The 21,599-nt window shown below is 39.1% G+C and overlaps 1 protein-coding gene across 7 annotated transcripts in view; it reads right to left on the bottom strand.

Annotated features, from left to right (window-relative positions):
• Positions 1-8,434: 8,434 nt before the first annotated feature.
• The window catches only part of TMEM68 (transmembrane protein 68), a 38,102-nt gene continuing 24,937 nt past the window's right edge, over positions 8,435-21,599 (bottom strand). For 4 of the 7 annotated variants that reach the window (XM_039220296.1, XM_039220291.1, XM_039220293.1 and 1 more), the window contains 3 exons: positions 19,138-19,198; positions 17,329-17,468; positions 8,435-9,743 (listed from right to left, as the gene is read on the bottom strand). In XM_039220296.1, coding sequence (XP_039076227.1) covers positions 9,627-9,743; positions 17,329-17,468; positions 19,138-19,198 — 318 coding nt within the window. In that variant the 3' untranslated portion in view covers positions 8,435-9,626. The remainder of the gene's footprint in view (positions 9,744-17,328; positions 17,469-19,137; positions 19,199-21,599) is intronic. The other 3 variants (XM_039220297.1, XM_039220294.1, XR_005526047.1) reach the window with 2 other exon arrangements.

The following is a 21,599-nucleotide window of genomic DNA, read 5'->3' on the forward strand; positions in this document are numbered from 1 at the left end:
AAACGCAAAGCCCTTCCATGTGACCCCCACAACATGCTGCTCTCCAGTGTTAGAAAAGAAGCTAGCGTATAACAAAGCACACATTACATCACATGATCCCCATATCAGTCAGGATATGTAAGTTGCAAGTAATCAAAGATTCAATTTATAAACAGATTCAAACACGAGAGTAAGTAATTGGTTCATTAAGTGGAAGTCCAGAGGTAGAATGGCATTGAGGGTTGACTTAACCTAATGGCTCCATCTCTTATTTCCCCGCAAATCTACTTGACAGTGAAGCTGGCTTCTGCCCAGGCAGAAAGTCACAAGCTTGCAGCAGATCCAGGGTTCACATCCATGTGCAATAAATCCAAATACAGAGAAAAGGTCATTTCCAGGAGCTCACCCAGAAAAACGAGAAAGAATTTTCACAAAGGTCCTGGCTCACTCCTACTTCCTTCTTCCAGGTCAAAATTATTAACAGATCAAGGACATGAGGTTATCCTTAGACAAATGGGGCCATCCTTGGAATTACAAGTGGGGTCAGCATCCCCTGAGTTACACAAACTTTCTGGAGAAGGGATGGATACCTGAACAAAGTTAGAATTCTTTTTGGAAGAAGAAAGAAAGGAAATAATGGATCTTGGGTAGATAGTCATCAATGTCTCGTTCAGCATAATAAATTTTCATCTCACTTTCCTTGTGCAGGTGACCTGTGGCTTTAAAACAGTCCTTGTGAAAAAAGGCTGTGATTTTTGTATTGATAATAAATTCAATATGAGTCAAAAGGATGAGATGGTTAAGGCAAATGTATCAGATGGTTAATCTTGAACTCATTGTTGAGAGTGACTAGGTTAAAAGAAAAAAATAGTCTTATTGTACTCACTTCCGATCATATTGGGACCATGGTATCAACTCCAGATGTTGCATTTCAAGAGGAATATTAAACAAAGATCGCAGAGGATGTGGAAGCATAACACAAACATATTAACTCAAAAAGATACGTGCACCCTGATGTACATTGTAGCATTATTTACAATAGCCAAAATATGTAAACAATGTAAATGTTCACTGATGAATGAATGGATATAGATGAATGAATGCATACACACACACACACACACGTATATGTGTGTGTGTAAATAAGATAGATACATAGATAGATGATAGATAGATAGATAGATAGATAGATAGATAGATAGATAGATGGAATACTACTCAGTCATAAAAAAAGAATAAAATCTTGCCATTCGTGATAACATGGATATACCCTGAGGGCATTATGCTAAGTGAAATAAGTCAGACAGAGAAAGATAAATACCCTAAAATCTCTCTTATATAATTTAAAAAACAAAAAACAAACAAAACTAAGTTCATAGGTATAAAGAAAAAGACTGGTGGCTACCAGAGGCAGGGGGTAAGGGGTGGGCAGAGTAGGCGAAGGTGGTCAAAAGGGACAACCTTCAGATTATAAAATAAATAAGTGCTGGGGAGGTAACGTACAGCACGTTGACTAGAATGAACAATGCTGCATTGCATATTTTTAACAGCTTTGTAGAGAAGTTCAGGGAAGAACTATCAGGGCTCATGGAAAACTGACCAAATGAAAAGTGCAATAATTACTAATTTTCAGCAGGGGAATTGAGAAGGCTGTTCAAAAAAGGAAATTTAATCATGATACACTGTATGGCTGAGCTATAAACATATTCGCGTTGGGGCGAGTAACACTAGAGACTAATTTTATCCACAGGATTGCGATAACTCTGTTAGAAGAATGAGGATAGCAGAGAGATGGGAAGCAGTGGGTATAGAAGAATTAAATTGCTAGCTTTCTTCATAGGAAATCCATTGGAAAATCAGCAGATAAATCCAGAAGTAGTGGTATACGAGTGTGTTATTTAAAAGTAATTACCAGAAGTAGCTAGAAGAACAAAAGCGTTTATGTTTAGCACAGGAGATGAGGGATGAGGGAAAAGGAAAGATAAAGGAGTTTTCCTTCTAACTCTTATCAGTGCATGTACTACTTTGATATAAATGAAAATAAGATCTTAAAAAATGTATGTATTTTCACTTACACTATTTTTTATAGTTTATTGTCAAGTTGGTTTCCATATAACACCCAGTGCTCATCCCAACAAGTGCCCTCCTCCATGCCCATCACCCCTTTCCCATCAGCCCTCAGTTTGTTCATAGTATTTAAGAGTCTCTTATGGTTTGCCTCCCTCCCTCTCCTTAACTACTTTCCCCCTTCCCCTCCCCCATGGTCCTCTGTTAAGTTTCTCCTACTTACACAATTAATAGCTACCAAGGCCAGGCCCAGTTTCAATGGCACAGAATTGTGGAGCTTTAATTATATACATTTTGCTGAGAATTGTTTTTCTTTCTTTATGGACACAGAGTGAGCTAAGGCCAGTTTTGTGTTACAGAATTTTTGAAGAGGCACAAACCCTAATACATAACTTTTTGAGAAAATAGTGTCTTCTGATTTAGAGCTACAGAGTTTAAGGTTGTTTTTGATTTGTGTGAGATAATATACAGACCACCAGGGGCTTTTTTGTTTTGTTTTATTTATTTTGAGCGAGAGTATGACTGAGGGAGGGACAGAGAGAGAGAGGGAGAGAGAGAATCCCAAGCAAACTCCACGCCCAGTGCAGAGCCCAACGTGGAGCTTGATCCCATAACCGTGAGATCATGTCTTGAGCTGATATCAAGAGTTGGAGGCTTAACTGACTGAGCCACCCAGGCGCCCCCATCCTACATTTAAAAGTGAGAGTTCCTGCCTGGAATTTGATTTTGCCTACCAGTTGACGAATGCGTTCTTTTACCTATAAACCAAAAGTCTGAAATAGGGAAATAATGTTAAATGTAAGGTTTAAACAAAGATTTTGAATTAATCGTGAGCACTTGGATTTCAATACTGCTGGATGATGGCACATATTCAAGAAGAGGTAAGGATAGGACAAGTAAGTAAGTTAAATGGGATGACCAAGACGGAAAAAAACATGTTTCATAGATGTTGAATTATGATCTAAAATAATACCATAAGTCCACCTAGAATTCAAAATAACCCTAGTACCACAAACCAGCCTGATGTTTGGAAGTCAACATACAACATGGAAGAGACACTAAGATCCACATGTATTCTTTCATCTTTGAACACGAAAAATAATCATAAGGACAAAAAGGCAGACTTTCACCACATCCAGTCAGCATTTTGTCAAAAGTTCTAATCAGAGCAATTAGACAAGAAAAAGAAATAAAAGAAAGCCTAATTGGAAAGGAGGATGTAAAAATATCTGTTTGCAAATGACATGAATTTATATACTGGAAACTCTAAGATTCTACAAAAAAACCTGTTAGCGATAATATATGAATTCAGCACAAGGCACCTAGGTAGCTCAGTTGGTTGAGCATTAGACTTTGGCTCAGATCACGATCTCATAGTTTGTGAACTCGACCCCCACACCAAGCTTGCTGCTGTCAGCTCAGAGCCTCTTTTAGATCCTCTGTCCCCCTCTCTCTCTCTGCCCCTCCCCTGCTTGTGCTCTCTCTCTCTCTCAAAAAACAAATAAAACATTTAAAATATACATATGAATTCAGCAAAGCTGAGGAAACAGAATTAACATACAGAAGTCACTTCTGTTTCTATGCATTTTCAATAAGTAATTGGAAAGCAAATGATGAAAGTAATTGTTCGAAATAAAATAAAAGAGAATAAAATGCAAAATTATAAAACATTGCTCAGAGAAATCTAAGATGACATAAATAAATGGAAAGCTATCTCCTGTTCATTGGATATGTAGTATTGTGAACATGATAATACTCTCCATGGCAATCTAAAGACTGAATACAATCTTTATCAAAATCCCAAGTTTTTTTTCATAAATGGGAAAACCCATCCTAAAGTTCTTAAGGAATCTCAAGGGACTCCAAATAACCAAATCTCAAGGGACTCCAAATAACCAAAACAGTCTTTAAGAAGAACAAGAGGGGACTAGATTTCAAAACTTGCTACAAAGTTGCAGTAATCAAAACAGTGATATGGTAAATGGACAGACATACAGAACAATGGAACAGAATAGAGTCCAGAAATAAATGCTTGCATATATGACCATTTGATTTTTGAGGAGGGGGCCAAGACCCCACAGTGGAAAGGACAGTCTTTGTGGCTTTCCTGAAAACTGGACATCCCCATGCAAAAGTCTAACACTTATACGAGACACGAAAACTAATTTAAAATGAATCAAACATCTAACTTAAAAATTATAAGACTCTTATGAGAAAATATTGGGGGAAGTCTTCATATTGAATTTGGCAATGACTTCTTGCACATGACAACGAAAGCACAAGCAACAAAATAAAAAATAAATTAGATCTCAACAAAATTGAAAACTTTTGTTTGACAAATGATGCTATGAAGAGAGTAAAAATACAACACACAGAATGGGATCAAATATTTGCAAATCATTTAACAGATAAGGGATTAATATCCAGAACATATAAAGAACAACAGGACTTGAAAAGATATTTCTCCAAAGAAATGTAAATGGCCAATAAGCACACGAAAAGATGTTCCAAACCATGCCATTAGGGAAATGCAAATCAAAACCACAATAAGATACCACTTCATTCCCACTTCAAAAAAACTGAAAATAAAAAGTGTTGACGAGGATATGGAGAAAAAGGCACCCTGGTGCATTGCTATTGGGAATGTAAAATGGTAGTTTCTGTGATCATCAGTTCAGTGGCTGCTCAAGAAGTTAAACCCAGAATTACAATATGATCCAGCAGTTCCACTCATGTATATATATATATATATATATATATGAACTGAAAGCAGGGAATCAAACAGAAACTTACTTGTACATCACTGTTGATAGCAACACTATTCACAATAGCCAAAGGGTAGAACACATTGTTTGTTTGTTTGTTTGTTTTACAAATAGTTTATTGTCAAGTTGGTTTCCATATAACACCCAGTGCTCATCCCCACAAGTGCCCTCCTCTATGCCCACACCCCCTTCCCCTCCCCCCACCCCATCTTCCCTCAGTTTGTTCTCAGCATTCAAGAGTCTCTCATGGTTTGCCTCTCTCCCTCTCCCCCACTATTTCCCCCTTCTTCTCCCCCATGGTCCTCAATTAAGTTCCTCCTTATCCTCCTATACGTGCAAACACGTGATATTTGTCCTTCTCTGCCTGACTTATATCGCTCAGCATAACACCCTCAAGGTCCATCCATGTTGCTACACAGGCCAGATTTCATTCTTTCTCATTGCCATGTAGTATTCCGTGGTATAGATAAACCACATCTTCTTGATCCATTCGTCCGTTGATGGACACTTAGGCTCTTTCCATGTTTTGGCTACTGTTGAGAGTGCTGCTATGAACATTGGGGTACATGTGCCCCTATGCATCACCACTCCTGTATCCCTTGGGTAAATTCCTAGCAGCGCTATTGCTGGGTCATAGGGGAGTTCTATTGTTAATTTTTTGAGGAACTTCCACACTGTTTTCCAGAGGGACTGCACCAGTTTACTTCCCACCAACAACGTAGGAGTGTGACCGAAACACCACTTTGGATAGATAAACAAAATGTGCTGTATACATACAATGGAATAGTTCTCAGCCATAAAAAGGAATGAAATCCTGATACATGTATATGGACCTTAAAAACATTGTGTGTGTTCCTAGCTCCTGGCATGGAGTTCCTAAAATCCTGTTTTATCTTGTTTTATGCTGACTCTCAGTTGGGTATGGTGGCAGAAGGCTAGGTAGCTTCAGGATGGGGCTAGTTACCAGAAAAACTATGTGATTAGAGGGTTAGAACTTTCAGTCCCAACCCCAACCTCCAAGGAGGAGAGAGGTCAACCAGTGGCCAAGTCAATGAATGATGCCAAGATGAGGCTTGGGGGAGCTTCTGGTTGGTGAACTGATCATATGCTATAAAGGCAGGGCACCCTGAGAGAACATGGACACTCCGACGCACCCCCCACTCCTAAACGTTGTCCTCTCCCATTTGGTTGTTTCTGAGGTGCATCCTTTACAATAGAATTGTAAGTATGGCATTTTCCTGAGTTCTATGAGTTGTTCTACTAATTACCCAACCTGGGGAGGGCACATAGAAGGGGAGGAGGTCATGGAGACTTCCGAATTTGTAGTAGACTAGGAAGAAGTGGGGGTAGCCTGGAGGCCCTATTTGCTGCCGGCATCTGAAGTGGGGGCAGTCTTATGGGACTGAGCCCTTACTTTGTACGGTCTGTTAACTCCAATAGTGCCAGAATTGAATGGAATTATAGGAAATCCAGCTGATGTCAGTGATTAAAAAAACTGGCATTGGAACTATGTCATCTGGTGTCAGAAAAGACATCAAATAATTTTGCTAAGTGAAATAAGCAAGACACAAAAGGGTAAACATTGTGGTTCCACTTATATAAGATACCTAGATTAGGCAAATTCATAGAGACAGAAAAAACAGATGTTACCAAGGGCTGGGGAAAGTGGGGAATGGAGAGTTATTATTTAATGGATACAGAGTTTCTGTCTGGGATGATGAAATAGTTTTGAAAATGAATAGTAGTGATGGTCCCACAATACTGTAAATGTATTTAAGGCCAATGAATTGTACACTTAAAATGGGCTAAAATGATAAATTTTGTTACATACATTTTACAATAAAAAGGTAACAAAAATATACTTAAAAAACAGTAATCACATACAAATACAAGAACGTATCTCTTACCCTTGTAAATATTATTTCAAAGGTTCATAAATGCTATAAACCTCACAGGGTCTCGAATTTAAATCATTTAAAAGCATATGTATGATCCTTTAAACAAAATACGAGTTTCAGAGTCCACAATGATAATATCAAGTATGCAGGGAGAGCAGAAATTGGAAAATTCTTTGTAAGAATTATAAGGGTAGAATGCCAACTAACAAATGCAGAGTAACAGAGTTAGAAGATCACACTTTTGAAAACCTAGTAGGAATTACTTCAGGAAATAGTCAATTCAAGAATGCCGAAATTGGTGGGTGCCAGTTTGATGAGACATATTTACATAGTCTCAAAGTATCTCTCCGTAAACTTAATACAAAGGAAATTTTTACAGGGAAGAAAGCTGCTGGGTGCCATTTTAACCAAGTGATCAAAGTTACTATCATTGCTAATGACACACACCCACATTATGTGCCTCGCGATGTGAAACACTTGAAAAAGCACGGCATCATTTACGTAGTATTTCTGGAATAATGCCTACCCTGAGTCAAATCATGACAAAAGTATCAGAGAAAAACAGAGTAAAGGCTATCTACAAAATGAATAGTCTGTCTTCTCCAGAAACGTCAGTATTGTTAGAGACAAAGAAGGGCTGGGGAATCGTTCCAGACGAAAGCTGACTAAAGAGAGAGGAAAACTAAAGGCAGTATGTGATCCTGCTATGAACCATGCATCAAGAAGAGAAACTTATATAAAAGATATGGAGACAACTGGTGAAATGTGAATCCGGTCTTAAGATCAGATAATACTAGGTACCAGTGATAAATATCCAGACTTTGACCATTGCTCTGTGATGCTATAAACGGACAGCTTTACAATCGAGAAGAAAAAATTAGAGAAAACATCTAACTATATAGGTATATAATAAAAACACATAGACATATATATATCTATAATAATATATACGTGGGAGGGGGAGCGAGATGGGGGGATGGGTGAAGAGAATAAAGCAAATGTAACATAACACTTGGCCAATCTGGGTGGAGAGTATATGGGAGTACTATGCACTACTATTGGAACTTTTCTGTAAATTTGATATCGTTTCAAAGTTTAAGCTTTTATAAAAAGGATATGAAAACTCTATCACAGAAGTAGGCCAAGTTCATGCGTCTGGAGAGTCCCCAGTTTTCCTTCAAAAACAGTGAATAACCCTATTTCCGTTATTACTTGTGTTTCTGTATTTACTCATATTCCCTCATTCTCCTAAGTGGCATTTAAATTCAAACAGCAAAGTTAAAGATCACATATTGAGCGAGACAGGACAGCTACCAGTCAGGGGCATGGCTTGAAGTAAAGTAGTCAAACTTAAATACTGTAGAAAATAATAGCTTTTGCCCGATCAGCGATGAATATTGTTCTTTATTCCATTTTTAAAACCCAACAGTGGCCCCAAAACATTATTCTCATTTGTTTTATAATCATTTATTCATTCATTCTGGAAATGCTTATCGATTTTCAAAAGAACCCTGCTCACTGCTAGAGGGGAAAAGTCTGCAAATAATCATTAATTGACTCTTTTCATTGAAACTGAAATAAAAATATATTTATTATACTAGAAAGTAAGGTTTACTCACTGTGGCTGAGCCAGATGAATATGGTTGTAGGTAGAAAATGTATACAGTAAAATAAAAAAATTAGTTTGAAGTAAGAAAATGTCATGTATGTAATTTCACAAGAAAATGAATTTCCTTCAGCTTTGCTTTTATTTCATGTTGCTGAACTGTATATACACCACACATATCATACATATATGCTTGTTATACAAAAATGTATACAAAAATCCAAGTAATTCAATATCTAAAAAAGGGAGAGGGAGATACTGCATTTGATTCCTGGTACTCTTCTGTTTAAATACTTCTCAAATTCAGATTTCAAGGAGACAACAAATTGAAAGCCACGGATTCATTTTTCAGAAAGCCTGTGTTCACATAAGCTTGTCCTTCAAGAACACGTTTGCTAGAACAGTGGGCCACGGGGCTGACTGAGCAGTCACTGGAATGCGCCCTGGTGCTGAGCAGGGGCTGTGCTCTGCCGCTCCGAATTTACAGAGTCAGCTCCTAACAGGGACCGTGGAGCCCAAGAGGGACTTCCACCCACCCCGCTCAAGGCCACGTCACAGCACACACACCCTCTGCGGTCTGCCCACAGATTCTTGTAACGACGTAATACTCAAAAGAATAATGACTAGAAATTGTACTTTTCCTAATTTGTTATTCAATTTGAAAAACATTGTCCTTGGCAACTTGACATCATACCTGAAGAAATAATTTAAAGATCCTAGGGAGCAAATATATACATAATCTTCTAAAAAGTCTTGGTATTGTTTAATTCAGTTATAATTTCAGTTCTACGGTTCTCAATCACAGCAAATATAAAGAATTTAAAATAACACTCCTCCACATAGTATTATTATGTTTTTAAAAAGTGAATTGCCACGGCACCAACACATTATGTGATTTGCCCAAGGTGAAGAAAGGAATGAGGGGCAGATAAAAGAGTGTTTCTTCTCTGAATTATGCCATCTTGCAAAATTAGCCCGATGCAACAGATACAGAAATTAGACACATTATTTAGGAATGTTTGTTTAACCTAAATTGCTGTTATTAATAAACTTAGTTTTTAAAATCTATACGTTTATCATACATTATCAGGAATTCATAAAAGAAACCTCATTTCCTGAATTATTAGGCATGTAATGAGTTACTGCTTAAATTTGACACAATTGATTGCGAAACCAAAATCGACGATACAATTTTAAACCAACAAGTTCAGCAAAAGTTGCTTATTAACATTTTTTTAAAAAATACTAATTATAGAACCTACAAAATTTAGAAGACGGTACTATAGACACAAACATACTAATATAAATGTATTAAATCGTCTTCGAGTTGATCTTTTGTTTTCTATGAAAGCGTTCTAACAGAGCACTCATAATGTTTCCCGGTATTCTTTGGTGTTTATCAATCAAAGCTTGAAGAGCATTCTTTGTCTATTAAGAAAACAAAAGAAAAGCCGTTATTCTTTTGGTTCTCAAAATAGATCATTCATTTTGTAAAGATTTTAATATACTACAACTTTCAACAAGTCCTCCCTCATTTGGCACCCCTCCCTCCTCGAAATTAACGCCTTCCTTCTCTGCACACCCACAGCGTCGCTCTGGTACTTTCTCGGTTGGAAACGCAGTTCATGTTGCACGGCTATTTTGTTACATGGCTATTTTCTACACTAGACTGTAAGCTCCTTAAGACAACTTCGTCTTTCTCCAACACTGAGCTGAGCACAGCAATGCTTTGCATACAATAAGCTCTAAAAGGAAAGGAGGAGGAAAAATCAGAAGAAAACAAGTCGGAGGACATTTTTCTAGGGGGCAGGTGGGAAAGGAAGTTCTACTCCTTTCTACCCATGCATGCATCTCTGTGTGTGTTTCATCACATACACACAACTACATCACGCAATGCAAGGGAAAAAGTGCTGCTACGCTTTTAGTTCCCTGCCTCAATTTCTGGACAGTTTCACAGGACTTGCAGTCACAGCAATGGAAAAGCCAATGGGATATAACTGGGAGTCTCCTAAAACAATTGGCTTCCCATTAAATTCATGACAGACTTGAATAATTTTTACTTTTAAGCCCGCTTGAGGCTAAGAAAATATTTGTGCGTGCACATAAAGCATGCATGCACAAGCATACATACGTCCTTTTAGATGGTAACCTTTTAATAATCCTTCTTCTGATACATCTTGGACCTTCATCCCTTTATTTTGGTAAAGCGGTTTTTATTAAATTCCAGTTAGTTGACATACTGGGTGATACGGGTTTCAGGTGTACAATGTAGAGATTCGACACTTGCGTGCGTCACATGGTGCTGGTCACGGCGGCCCCCACCACCCGTCTCCCCTCTGGTGACCATCGGCTTGTTCTCTCTAGTTCAGAGTCTAAGCTTCGTCTTTTTTAAATATAATTTAATAAGTCCTAGCCCAAAGATGTATTTTAAAAATAGGCCTCTCTAAACCCCAAGTTTTCATATCTGTGAAAGGAGAACTAGTTCATACACTTATTCTAAGGGTTAAATGAAATTTCAACCATGTCCTCAGCTACCAGGCAGTGACCAAAAGTGCCTAATACAGGTTGTCTCCTGTGAAGTCTATTCTCTATATTTTATTCATTTATTTGGAAAACAGGAGATGCTTTGGAAGCTATAACATTTGTGAAACAAGTCTCTAATCTCAAGCTCGTAACTGTGGGTCAAGTACAAAGTAATAAAAATCTAAGACTAGTTGTAAGATGTGTCTACCATCTGAGATGGGAAAAGAAGACATTTGGAAGTTCAGACTTGAGAGCCCATTTGGTGGGCAGTGACCGGGAAGGACACATGAACAAGGTACCCAACCCAGTTGGTCTGGGTCCCCGAGGACCAGTACCATTTCAGGGACAGAGAAGACAAGAATAGGAGCCAAATGGACAACCACTGCCTAAGGAATGGTGAGTTCGGGAACCTGGCCGGACTTTCAGGTATGCGTTCTGAAGCTGGGTGGTGTAAGGCTCTAAAATCATAATTGAATTACATCATGAAGGGTGTCAAACACCAAGTGAGAAAGCACAGACTTTGTTTAATATGAACTGAAGTGTCAAGGAAGCGTTTGGGGCAAAGAAATACCAGGCCAACACATTAAGAAAGGACAACTCTAGCAAAATCACCAATGATACCCTTCTGTCACCAAACCCATTCTTTTTTTTTTTTTTTACTTTGTGTGTGTGTGTGTGTGAGAGAGAGAGAGAGAGAGAAAGAGAGAGAGAGAATGTATTTATTTTGAGAGAGTGTGAGTGTGCCTGCTAGTGTGGGAGGGGCAGAGAGAGAGGGAGAGAGCGAGAATCCCAAGCAGGCTCTGCACTGTCAATGCGGAGCCCAAATCAGGTAAGATCACGACCTGAGCCAAAACAGAGTCAGATGCTTAACTGACTCAGCTCCGTTCAGTGACATTCTTTTAATCTTACGTGACCTCTCAATCGCCATTGGTCTTGCTTCTGGAATTCTCGTACTGCAGGAAAATCTAGGTTTTCTCCTAGTTTTCTGGCTGCTCCTTTTCAATCCTCTTTGAAGATTTATAATCCCGAAATCTGGCACCGACTGACTCTTCAAAGGTTCGGTAATCTTTCCCCTTTCCACAACTCTAATTCCCTTTCGTGTGCTGCCGACTCCTCAGTTTGTACGTCCAGCTCGCTCAGCAGGATATGAGTGCTCGAGAGAACTCCTCTTGAATGTTTTAAAGGCACCTCAAATCCAACATGCTTAAGACCAAACTAACATTCCTTCCCCCTCATACTTTGCCCCTTCCTTCGTTCCTTCCCTATTTCAGCAAATGACACGGGCATGAATCTAGCCAAGGAAGCCCAAACCTAGGAGGCATCTGTAACTCCTGCTTCTCACTTACAAGAGCCAATCCATCGGCACATCGTTTACTTCACCTCCCAAACACCACTCACCTCTACTCACTTCTTTCCATCTTCTTTTCACCTTTACACGTATATGATATATGCATGTGTATGTACATAAACCCGGATTTCTAAGTATGTGTGGATGTGCGTATGAGACTACAGAGAGAGGGTTAAAGAGACAGACAGAAACAGACACTGTAAACACTGAAACAACAACAGATTAAGACTGAGAGAACGTTCAGGAAATATCCCAAGTGCCCTCTTGAGCATTAGCACAGTATATTTTAATTTAGATTTAGATAGTGCTCACAAAGTAGTTCTCCACAATCAAATGCCGGAACAATCTATCACCCATTTTTTAAATGAGGTTTCATTTCTACCTTAATTTGGATGCTAGTAATTTTGAATCTGTGATAATCCAGGGGTCATTATCCTATAGTTTATCCTTATATTATTAAGAAGTGAAGACTGGAAAATCATGACAACATATTACAAAAGGAAAATTTCAAGTGTTCTTTATTTCAAGTACATTTTAGTTCAATAATGATAACTTTCAGTCAAAAATACGAACTATGTATTTAAATAAATTCCCCCAAGAAATGCTACCCTGCTTTGGCAGACTACTTGTTACTTCAGGTACTGAAAATAAAGCACAATAAGTAACTGGAGATGATAACTGATGAATTTCAATGATTCAGAAGGGCCTTTGCTTTCTTACTTAAATTGGTAAGTTTTCACTATATTTATATGTTTTAATATATAAAATACCCACCTCTACCAGTGACATGAATGTTAGTAAATTCTGCTCTCACATGAAAAATCAAGGCACTGGAATTTAACTATCAGTAATATACTTTCCTTAACTGAGGAAAATAAGGGAACAGCATTCATTTAATTTGAGACCTAAAAGAAATGCCTAAGCTCACTCAGTTCCCTTTCTCTGTTCTATGAATAAGGAAGCCGGGACCTGGGGGAGAATGTACTTTTCTAAAGTGATACTGCTGCCTAGTGGTAGAGTGAGGATTAGAACCCAGATCCCTCAACTTTCCCCCTCTTTCTCTGTGACCTTCTATTTTGTCCATAAAAATACTTGGTATTTGTAAAAGGTGTTCCTAACCAGCTCTGACCCACTTAAATCGTAACAGGTAGGGAGGAAGGAGTTTTCAAAGAACAGAATAAAAGTCACTCATACCCTAGAGGAGAACAGACAGCTCAGGGGCAGCAAGGAAATATGTTACACTAACGATGAAGTGCACGCAGGCAGAAGCGGCATCGCTGGGTAAGGTCTCACCCCCGGGTGAGGCTCCGGGAGCCGCATCGGTGGGGCAGCCCTTCCGGAGCAGAGAGGAGTCATGTCATGTGGAGAGCAGGTCCTGACTCTAAAAACCAGTGTCACAGAGATTTGTTTCCAGGATGAAGGAGGGCAATAAGCTCTGAATTCATGTAATGAACCAGCATTCATATAACTGAAGGTAAGTTTTCTTTTATTTTCTCTTAAAAAAATTTTGGTAATGTCTATTTATTGAAAGAAAGAGAGGCAAAGAGTGAGCAGGGGAGGGGCAGAGAGACAGGGAGACACAGAATCCGAAGCAGGACCCAGGCTCCGAGAGGTCAGCACAGAGCCCGACGCAGGGCTCGAACTTGCAAACCATGAAATCATGACCTGAGCCGAAGTCCCGCACTTAACCGACTGAGCCCCCCAGGCGCCCCTGCAAGTAAGTTTTCTGAGAATGAAGTTCAGAGACACATAAGCAAAGACAAAGGCACATAATGTTTCTTTACTGCTACCCTTTGTGAAACCTCCTCCATGTCAGCTGCTCAGTAGGAACAGTGTCACCTAATGTCTCCGCTGCTGAGCCCCAGTACGCTGGGGTAGAGTATAGTCCTTCCTCCTCTCTGCCTACCAGGCCCCTCTCTTTCGGGCCATCCTATGGGAGGCATACTGACCCTGTCCCAGTAAAGTCCAGGGTGGCCGTGTGACTCCACTGGCCAGTAAAATGTCAGTGGGAGGGGCACCTGGGTGGCTCAGTAGGTTAAGTGTCTGACTCTTGATTTTGGCTCAGGCCATGGTGGTGTGGTTTATGAGGTCAAGCCCTGCATCGGGCTCTCTACTGTCATCACAGAGCCTGCTTCGGGGCCTCTGTCTTCCTCTCTCTGCCCTTCTGTGCACTCTCTTTCTCTTTCTCTCTCAAAACTAAATAAAGATTATTGGTCAATTATATCTCGATAAAGCAGGGGGGAGGGAAGAATCTTGCATGGCTCATAAAGGAACCAGAATAAAAAGTTGATGGATAAATATCAGAAAAAGAAAAAAAAAATGGGTAGTTGGTTTTCAGTGGGTGTGGAGATTGGAGGCTGGCTGCACACGTGAATATATTTAGCACTACTAAGCCATACCCCTAAAAATGGTTAAGTAATAAATGTTATAGGTCTTTTACTACAATTTTAAAAACTTAAAAAAAAAATCACACTATACACACCTAAGGCTGGTATCAAAGTCATAATCAAAACACACTCACACCGTTTTCCAGATGATTCAATAAAAGCCTTTCCACTCAGGGGTTTTACGTAGTTTCATACTTTCTGAAGACGTGACTGCTGAGTGGTCTTTTCTCAGCCTCATCTTCTTTATCTCCTTGCGGGATGAGTCTCACCGATCATCCCTATTATCAAACATCCTCACCTGCCGACTTCACTCACACAGATGTCCTTGTTTCCACCTCTCATCTCTTCCCTTCCCATCAGCTTTGGTCGTCGTCCCTGGCACGGCCCCCATGTGTTATCTGTCCCCCAGTCCACCCTCATTCTTCTTCGTAGTCTAACCTGCTTTGTAAAGCTCATGACTTCACTAACTGTCTCGTGCCAATAACTTCTAAATCTTCTTCATCAAGTCTGACTTCTCTCTCAAACTCCAGTACAGTATTTTTAAAAACCTACGTATATAAATATATATGTACATATCCTACAGGTAGCTACAGAAGTAATTTTCAAGTCTGGTATGTTCTATCTCTATAAAACATCTCAGAGCTGTACCTTGCTCTCTCTTCCAGGTAGATAAAGAAGTCACATTGTGATTCATTCATTCATCAAAGATTTATTGAGATCTGATTAAATGCCTAACTGTGCTGGGAACTGGAGACCCAAGAATTCACAGCACGGGCCCTGCTCTTAAAGAGTGCACTCATATTTACAAGTATCTAAGTAATCACAATTGCTACAGTCGTCTTCATTGCAGAGAAACCGATTATACATCTGTTTGTTTTGGCCACGTAACTTTGAATGAAACTGATATGAGCCACTCCCAAACAGAGGCCTATCCTAGCTGAAATGTATCTGGTAAACAAATTCCCTAGTCTAGTAGTTAAGGGCCTAAAAATGTGGCTCCTACTTACTAATCCAGTAGCATCTCAATCAAACCCTACCCACTAAGCTACCGATTGCACAAGTTTATTCCACAGCTATTATTAAGGGCTATTCCAGGAAAAACAAGGAGGGTTTAAGTCAGGTAAGACTGGGAAATGCTTTCTGAAACAAAGTTAAATAGACTTGTTTGCAGGGCCTCTTCCTGGAGGAGAATTTATTAGGCAATCTTTTCCAACTATGCTGTTCTAACCAACACTCCTGGTATATGGTCAACTCCCCTACAACCAGGTCTTTGTTCATACTCTTCCTCCAGCCGCAAGTCCACATGACCAAGTCACGCCCTTCTTTCAAGACCCACCACAAATGCCCTCATTCCAGGAAGCTTTCCTACTTTTTCCTTCACAAAGCAGTCTTTTTCCCCTCTGAGCTTCTACTGGTCTCGCTCAAAATCAGCCTCCATATTGCTTTCAGTGATTTTCCCAAACGCAAACCTATTACATCATTCACCTATTTTCAAGAGCACCCCCCCTACTTTCAGGAAACAAAATCAATTATAGGCCATGATAGTCCCAACCATTCCTGTGTTTCTAGCCTCATCTCCTATGATACCCTTTGTAGCTATACAACACTACCCCCAACTCCCCCAAGATTTTCTGCTATTTCATAACCATCCCTTTATACATGCAGTTTCCTCTACCTCATTACTCTTTGTCCAGCTAATGCCTTGTTTCTCAAAACTGAATTCAAGCATCACCTCTCTCAAGGAGGCATCCCTGCTCTAACTTAGATGATCTTCCCTTAGTGCCTCCATGATGCCCTAAGACAGCAGGTCTCCATTGAGTGGGATATCTAGACCATACAGAAAGGTCTAGAGCCATTCTTCATGATCACGATGAGTGAGGGATGTGGATGGGGAGTGCTCTTGGCACCCAGTGAGCAGAAGCCAGCGATGGCGGTGGTGCGCCTCCTAGAGTGCGCGGGCAGCACCGCACATCAGGCTGGCTGGAAGCACACCGCTGTAGGGACACAGGACCGTGTAAGCGCGGATTCGGGTATTTAGCTCCCTCACGAGACTCTAAGTTCCTAGGACAACAGGACTCCCTGGTGTTAGCAGTGTTAATATCCAGCACTCACGAAGCACTTACTATCTGCCACCTGCTGTTCTAAACAACAAGCCTGTATAACCAACCTCACGTCATGCTCAGGGCCAACTATGAGTGGGATCTATGCCCTTCCTGCTTCTGCACACTAACAGAGTGAGCTGGGGACTCCCTGGGGTCACACAGCCAACTGCGGAGCTAGGAACAATCTGATTTCATAACCCTTAAACACTGTGCCATTTTCCTCCCAAGGTATTTCTATCAAATAAGAACAATACTTTCTTTTTACGGAGGTCAAATCTTTCTTTTGATCACATTCTTCTGAACATCACTTATGAAACTTCTTAATTACCAGTGCCAAGAGCCCCAACTTCAGCACTTCTGACATTTTAACATGAGTAGTTCTTTGTCGTGGGGGCTTACCTAGGCATCGTAGAATGTCTACCAGCGTCCCTGGCCTCTACCCACTATTGCAAATGCCAGTGGCACCACCACCTCCCAAGGTCCTGCCTGTCACGACAATAAAAAAAGTCTCAAGATATTACCAAGTGTCCCCTGAGGGAAAATATCACACCTGATCTAGAACACGTGGGTACAATAAATTACTGAAGTGATTTTTAATACAATACTTAAAAGTAAAAATCTGTTCAAAGATTAAGAAAGAAACAATAATTTACCTTTTCAGCTAATTCTTCTGCTGTTATCTTTGGATCATAGGGAATAGGATCACCTAAATAGGTGCGTAACTTCACAGGAAAACCTCCATACATCGGAGCAAATGGATAGCGGAATTTTTCATAAAGCCACCTAAATAACCCTGTTTTCAAAAGGTAAACAAATGATTTTAATGGGTTAAATATTCTGAACAAATAACTGTAACTTCAAATTAATTACGTAAGGCTTAGAGGGAGGTGGCAAACAGTACCACCTCCAGGCAATTAATACAATATATGTTTTTTTAAGATGAGCCCATCATCACTTGTAACGAACGCAGCACACTAACGCGACATGCTAATAACAGGAGAAACGGGGGTGGCCAGAAGCTTTATGAGGGCTCTGCGTTTTCTGCCCAAGTTTTCTGTGAACCTAAAAGTGCCCCCCAAAATAAGGTTTATTAATTTTTTAAAAATGAGCTTTCATAAACAAGAGAATTTAAAAACGGCAAACCAATTATTATTATTATTACAAAACAAAGGGTAATGACTGTAACCCAAAGCTAGAAGCTAAAACGTCTAGAGACTCACAAAAACAGACTTATATGAAGAAAAGAAAAAAGAGAAAAGGGTAAGATAAATTCACATAATCATGAAACTAAAATGCACCAATAAACCAGGTAAAGAAAAAAATATTATTGTAAATTAAGAAAACTGCAGAGTAGCAGAGAATTACTAATGCTAGTGACCAAGTATGAAACTCAGCAGGATTGAAACTGGTAATAATGTAAAATAAACGGATGAACTAAGTCAAGAAGAAAGTCAAAAAGCAGCCAACAGTAATTTTTAAACCACTTTATAATTAAGGAAACAAAATTAGGAATAATTTTTGGTATGCAAGTTAAATTCTGAAGAAATGACCGGAAAGAAAATTAGAAGAAATAACGCTACTTTAAGAAATAATTGACAACAGCAGTTAACTATCACATTACTTTCCACTTTACATTTGAAAAAAAGAAGGGGGAGGAGGTAATACCTAAAAAAATGTAATAGAATATCAACAATATACCAATATTAGACATAAAAGAAACAACAGAAATTTGCAGTTCTTCAAGAGGAGATTTGCATGTGGATAGGAACAATTAACTCTAGCTAGGAATATAGAATATAATCAATTGAATATAATATATAAACCACAGGGTATAAAAATAAACTATGAAAATCTCAAAGTAAGAAGGAAACCACAGAGAAATTGCAAAGAAAAAGCACATCTAATTGTTGTCACCCCTTGAACTATGCTCAAAGCTTATTTTGTTACCCATAAATTAAAGTTAGGCAAAAAGAACTTTACAATATACACGTGTCATGGTCCAAAATCTCTTAAAAAGCAAAACACAAGAAGTAACAAATGAACCAAAGCAGATGATACATCCTTAGGTTGTTAATCAATTATCATGCATTTTTAAAGCTGAAACTTATTCAGCAGTGAGTTAGGAAGATAGTCTGGGTAATGGGTACATTTGTTCTAAACCTCAACGACATGGTTCAACCCAGGAAATTAGAGAACTCACGATAGTTTTAAGCCCACAACATAAGAGCTTCAGTATGTAGATGAGATTCTCAAAAAAAAAAAAAAAAAATCTAACATCTAAGAACTGCCATTACTTAGAAAGAGTTATCATTTAGACTTTAGAAAAGCATCTAAAAATATATCCATTATCTAAGGTATTAATTCAAAAAGATTTCTTACAGGGTTCAAAAGCCCAAATATTTAAACTAACATATTCTAAGTATTACATTATAATTAGAAAAACCATATGAATCAGAACTTACTTGTTCCTCCAAGTGATCTAAATCCTTCTCGAATATTTTGTGTAAACATAGGAATAATGGGCTAGAGAGAATTTGAATTAAAAAGTAAATATATTGATCCATTCAATATCACCATTGAATCAGTAATGCAAACTTGTGGGGGCCTGTTTAAGATTATGAAAACGAGGTATTTTTAAAATAAAGGTTTACTTTTATCACTAGTGTGATTCATCGGACTAAATTTAACTCGATCATTTGTAAAAATAAAAATTGGAACTACTACCCTCTAGTGGCAATATATAATATTTCACTTACCAACTTTCCTATCATTCCATATAAACCCTTGAAACTCAAAATAAGGATTACCAAAAACATTAATTTCGTTAAACAAAATGAACGTGGTAAAATGATTTTACTGGTCCACTGAGTAGTACGCTCACTGGAGAAAGCTACAAAGCAGAGGTTCTCTGTATGGAGAAATTATATAAATTTAAATGACCAGTTTTGGGAAGATGCGGTCATAGAATTACTGAAACACCTTTTTTTGTGAGCTTGTTAAATCTAAGAATGTTCAACATCAATGAAAAGTATAAAACTCACTGCAAAAAATAAAAAAGGAAGAGCATATATATAAAGCAATTCCTTTTATCATTTTAGAGAATTTCTGCTCACACAAGTTTAAGGTTTTTATCTTCTATAAATATCACTGATTAAGCATGATTTTTTTTAAGCGGAGATCTTAACTAAATGTCTTAAAACAATGATGAAATAGCAAAGGATCATGTAAGGAGGTTCTGCTATGGTGAAACTGAAGTACATAAAAAACGTAATAAAAGCACTTTAACATGCACACAAAATACAATGAATTAAATGATGTTTTAGAGGGGAAAAAACCTGAGCATCACTTTACTTCCAGTCTACCATGAGTATTTGCCTGATACAGAGTTACCTGCCTTGGCAAGCAGGGTTTCAGATATTTAATAAGCTGACATTTAAAAAGCCATTCTTGGGGCGCCTGGGTGGCTTAGTTGGTTAAGCGTCCGACTTTGGCTTGGGTCATGATCTCGCGGTTCGTGGGTTCGAGCCCAGCGTCAGGCTCTGTGCTGACTGCCAGCTCAGTGCCTGGAGTCTGTTTCAGTCTGTGACTCCCTCTCTCTCTGACCCTCCCCTGCTCACGCTGTGTGTGTCTCTCTCTCCTAGAAATAAAACATTTAAAAAATTTTTTTTTAAAAATAAAAAGCTATTCTTGGGGTGCCTGGGTGGCTTAGTCGATTAAGCATCCAACTTCGGCCTCAGGTCATGATCTCACAGTTTGTGGGTTCGAGCCCCACGTCGGGCTCTGTGCTGACAGCTCAGAGCCTGGAGCCTGTTTCGGATTCTGTGTCTCCCTCTCTCTCTAACCCTCCCCTGCTCACGCTGTCTCTCTCTCTCTCAAAAATAAGTAAAACATAAAAAATCTTCTAAAAAGCCATTCTTATTATCTGTGGGGAACAGTAAAATATGGTGGACTTTCTTCATAAAACCTCACATACAACCACTGACCACTTATTTACTGCATCTCTCCCTCAACAGGAGGAAGAGCCCTAGCAGCAGCGACACTGTTCTGTTCACAGCTGCCTCCCCAGCACCCGGAACAGTGCCTGGACTAGACGAGGTGCTAAAACAAGGTGCAATGGATGAATTACTGAAGGGATGAATACACAGAACAGAAAGGCAATGCCTGCAGTGGATTAGTTTGTATTCTCTGAACACAAAATGTCAGTAACAGGCAGCAGCAATCTTAAAACCAGTCAGGAAAAAAAGAAGTCGGGTAAAGAAAAGCACTTCCGTGGAAGAAGTTAAAGTTTCATGGTGTTAATTCACAGAGCTAAAACATAAAACAAAGTACACTGACTCTTTGGTAAAAAAATTTAGATTGTGATCTAGGAAACCACCACTAGTTTTGTGAAATAAAGTGACTGGCTGACAGTCTAATGTTTCAGAGAGTTGTGTCTTTAGAGTTGAGAACATAAAATGCCCCGAAAGGAACAGAAACCTTCCAGCTCACATGCAAACCCTTGTCTTCTCTGACCAGTGCTGCTGGATTTATGTCTACTGAGTACAAGAAGCCCTAACTTTGTGCTGGAGCTTGCACTTTATGAGGACCCTCCAGGTTACATATCATCCTGTAAACAGCCTACTCTCCAGAAGCTGGGTACATCTAGAACCTACTACACGGGAAAATGCTTACCCTCGCAGCCTCAGTATTCCAGGCTATAGCCTGGGCATACGGGTTCTAAATTTGCAGTCAAGCTTACAGCCTTCAAACCATAAGCACTGCTTTATTACAACTTGATACCGCAGTAGAATTATTCATTCCTTTCCGTGTGCACCTTTTGTATACAAGGTACTTGCATAAGTAACCTAGAATTAAATTGTTTGCATGAATACGTGTGTCTCTGTGTGTATGTGTGTGCATGGGTGTGTGCAAGAGAAACAGAGTG

Source organism: Hyaena hyaena, unplaced genomic scaffold (genome assembly GCF_003009895.1).
Source record: "Hyaena hyaena isolate Hyena2069 unplaced genomic scaffold, ASM300989v1 scaffold_876, whole genome shotgun sequence".
Taxonomy (NCBI): Eukaryota; Metazoa; Chordata; class Mammalia; order Carnivora; family Hyaenidae; genus Hyaena; species Hyaena hyaena.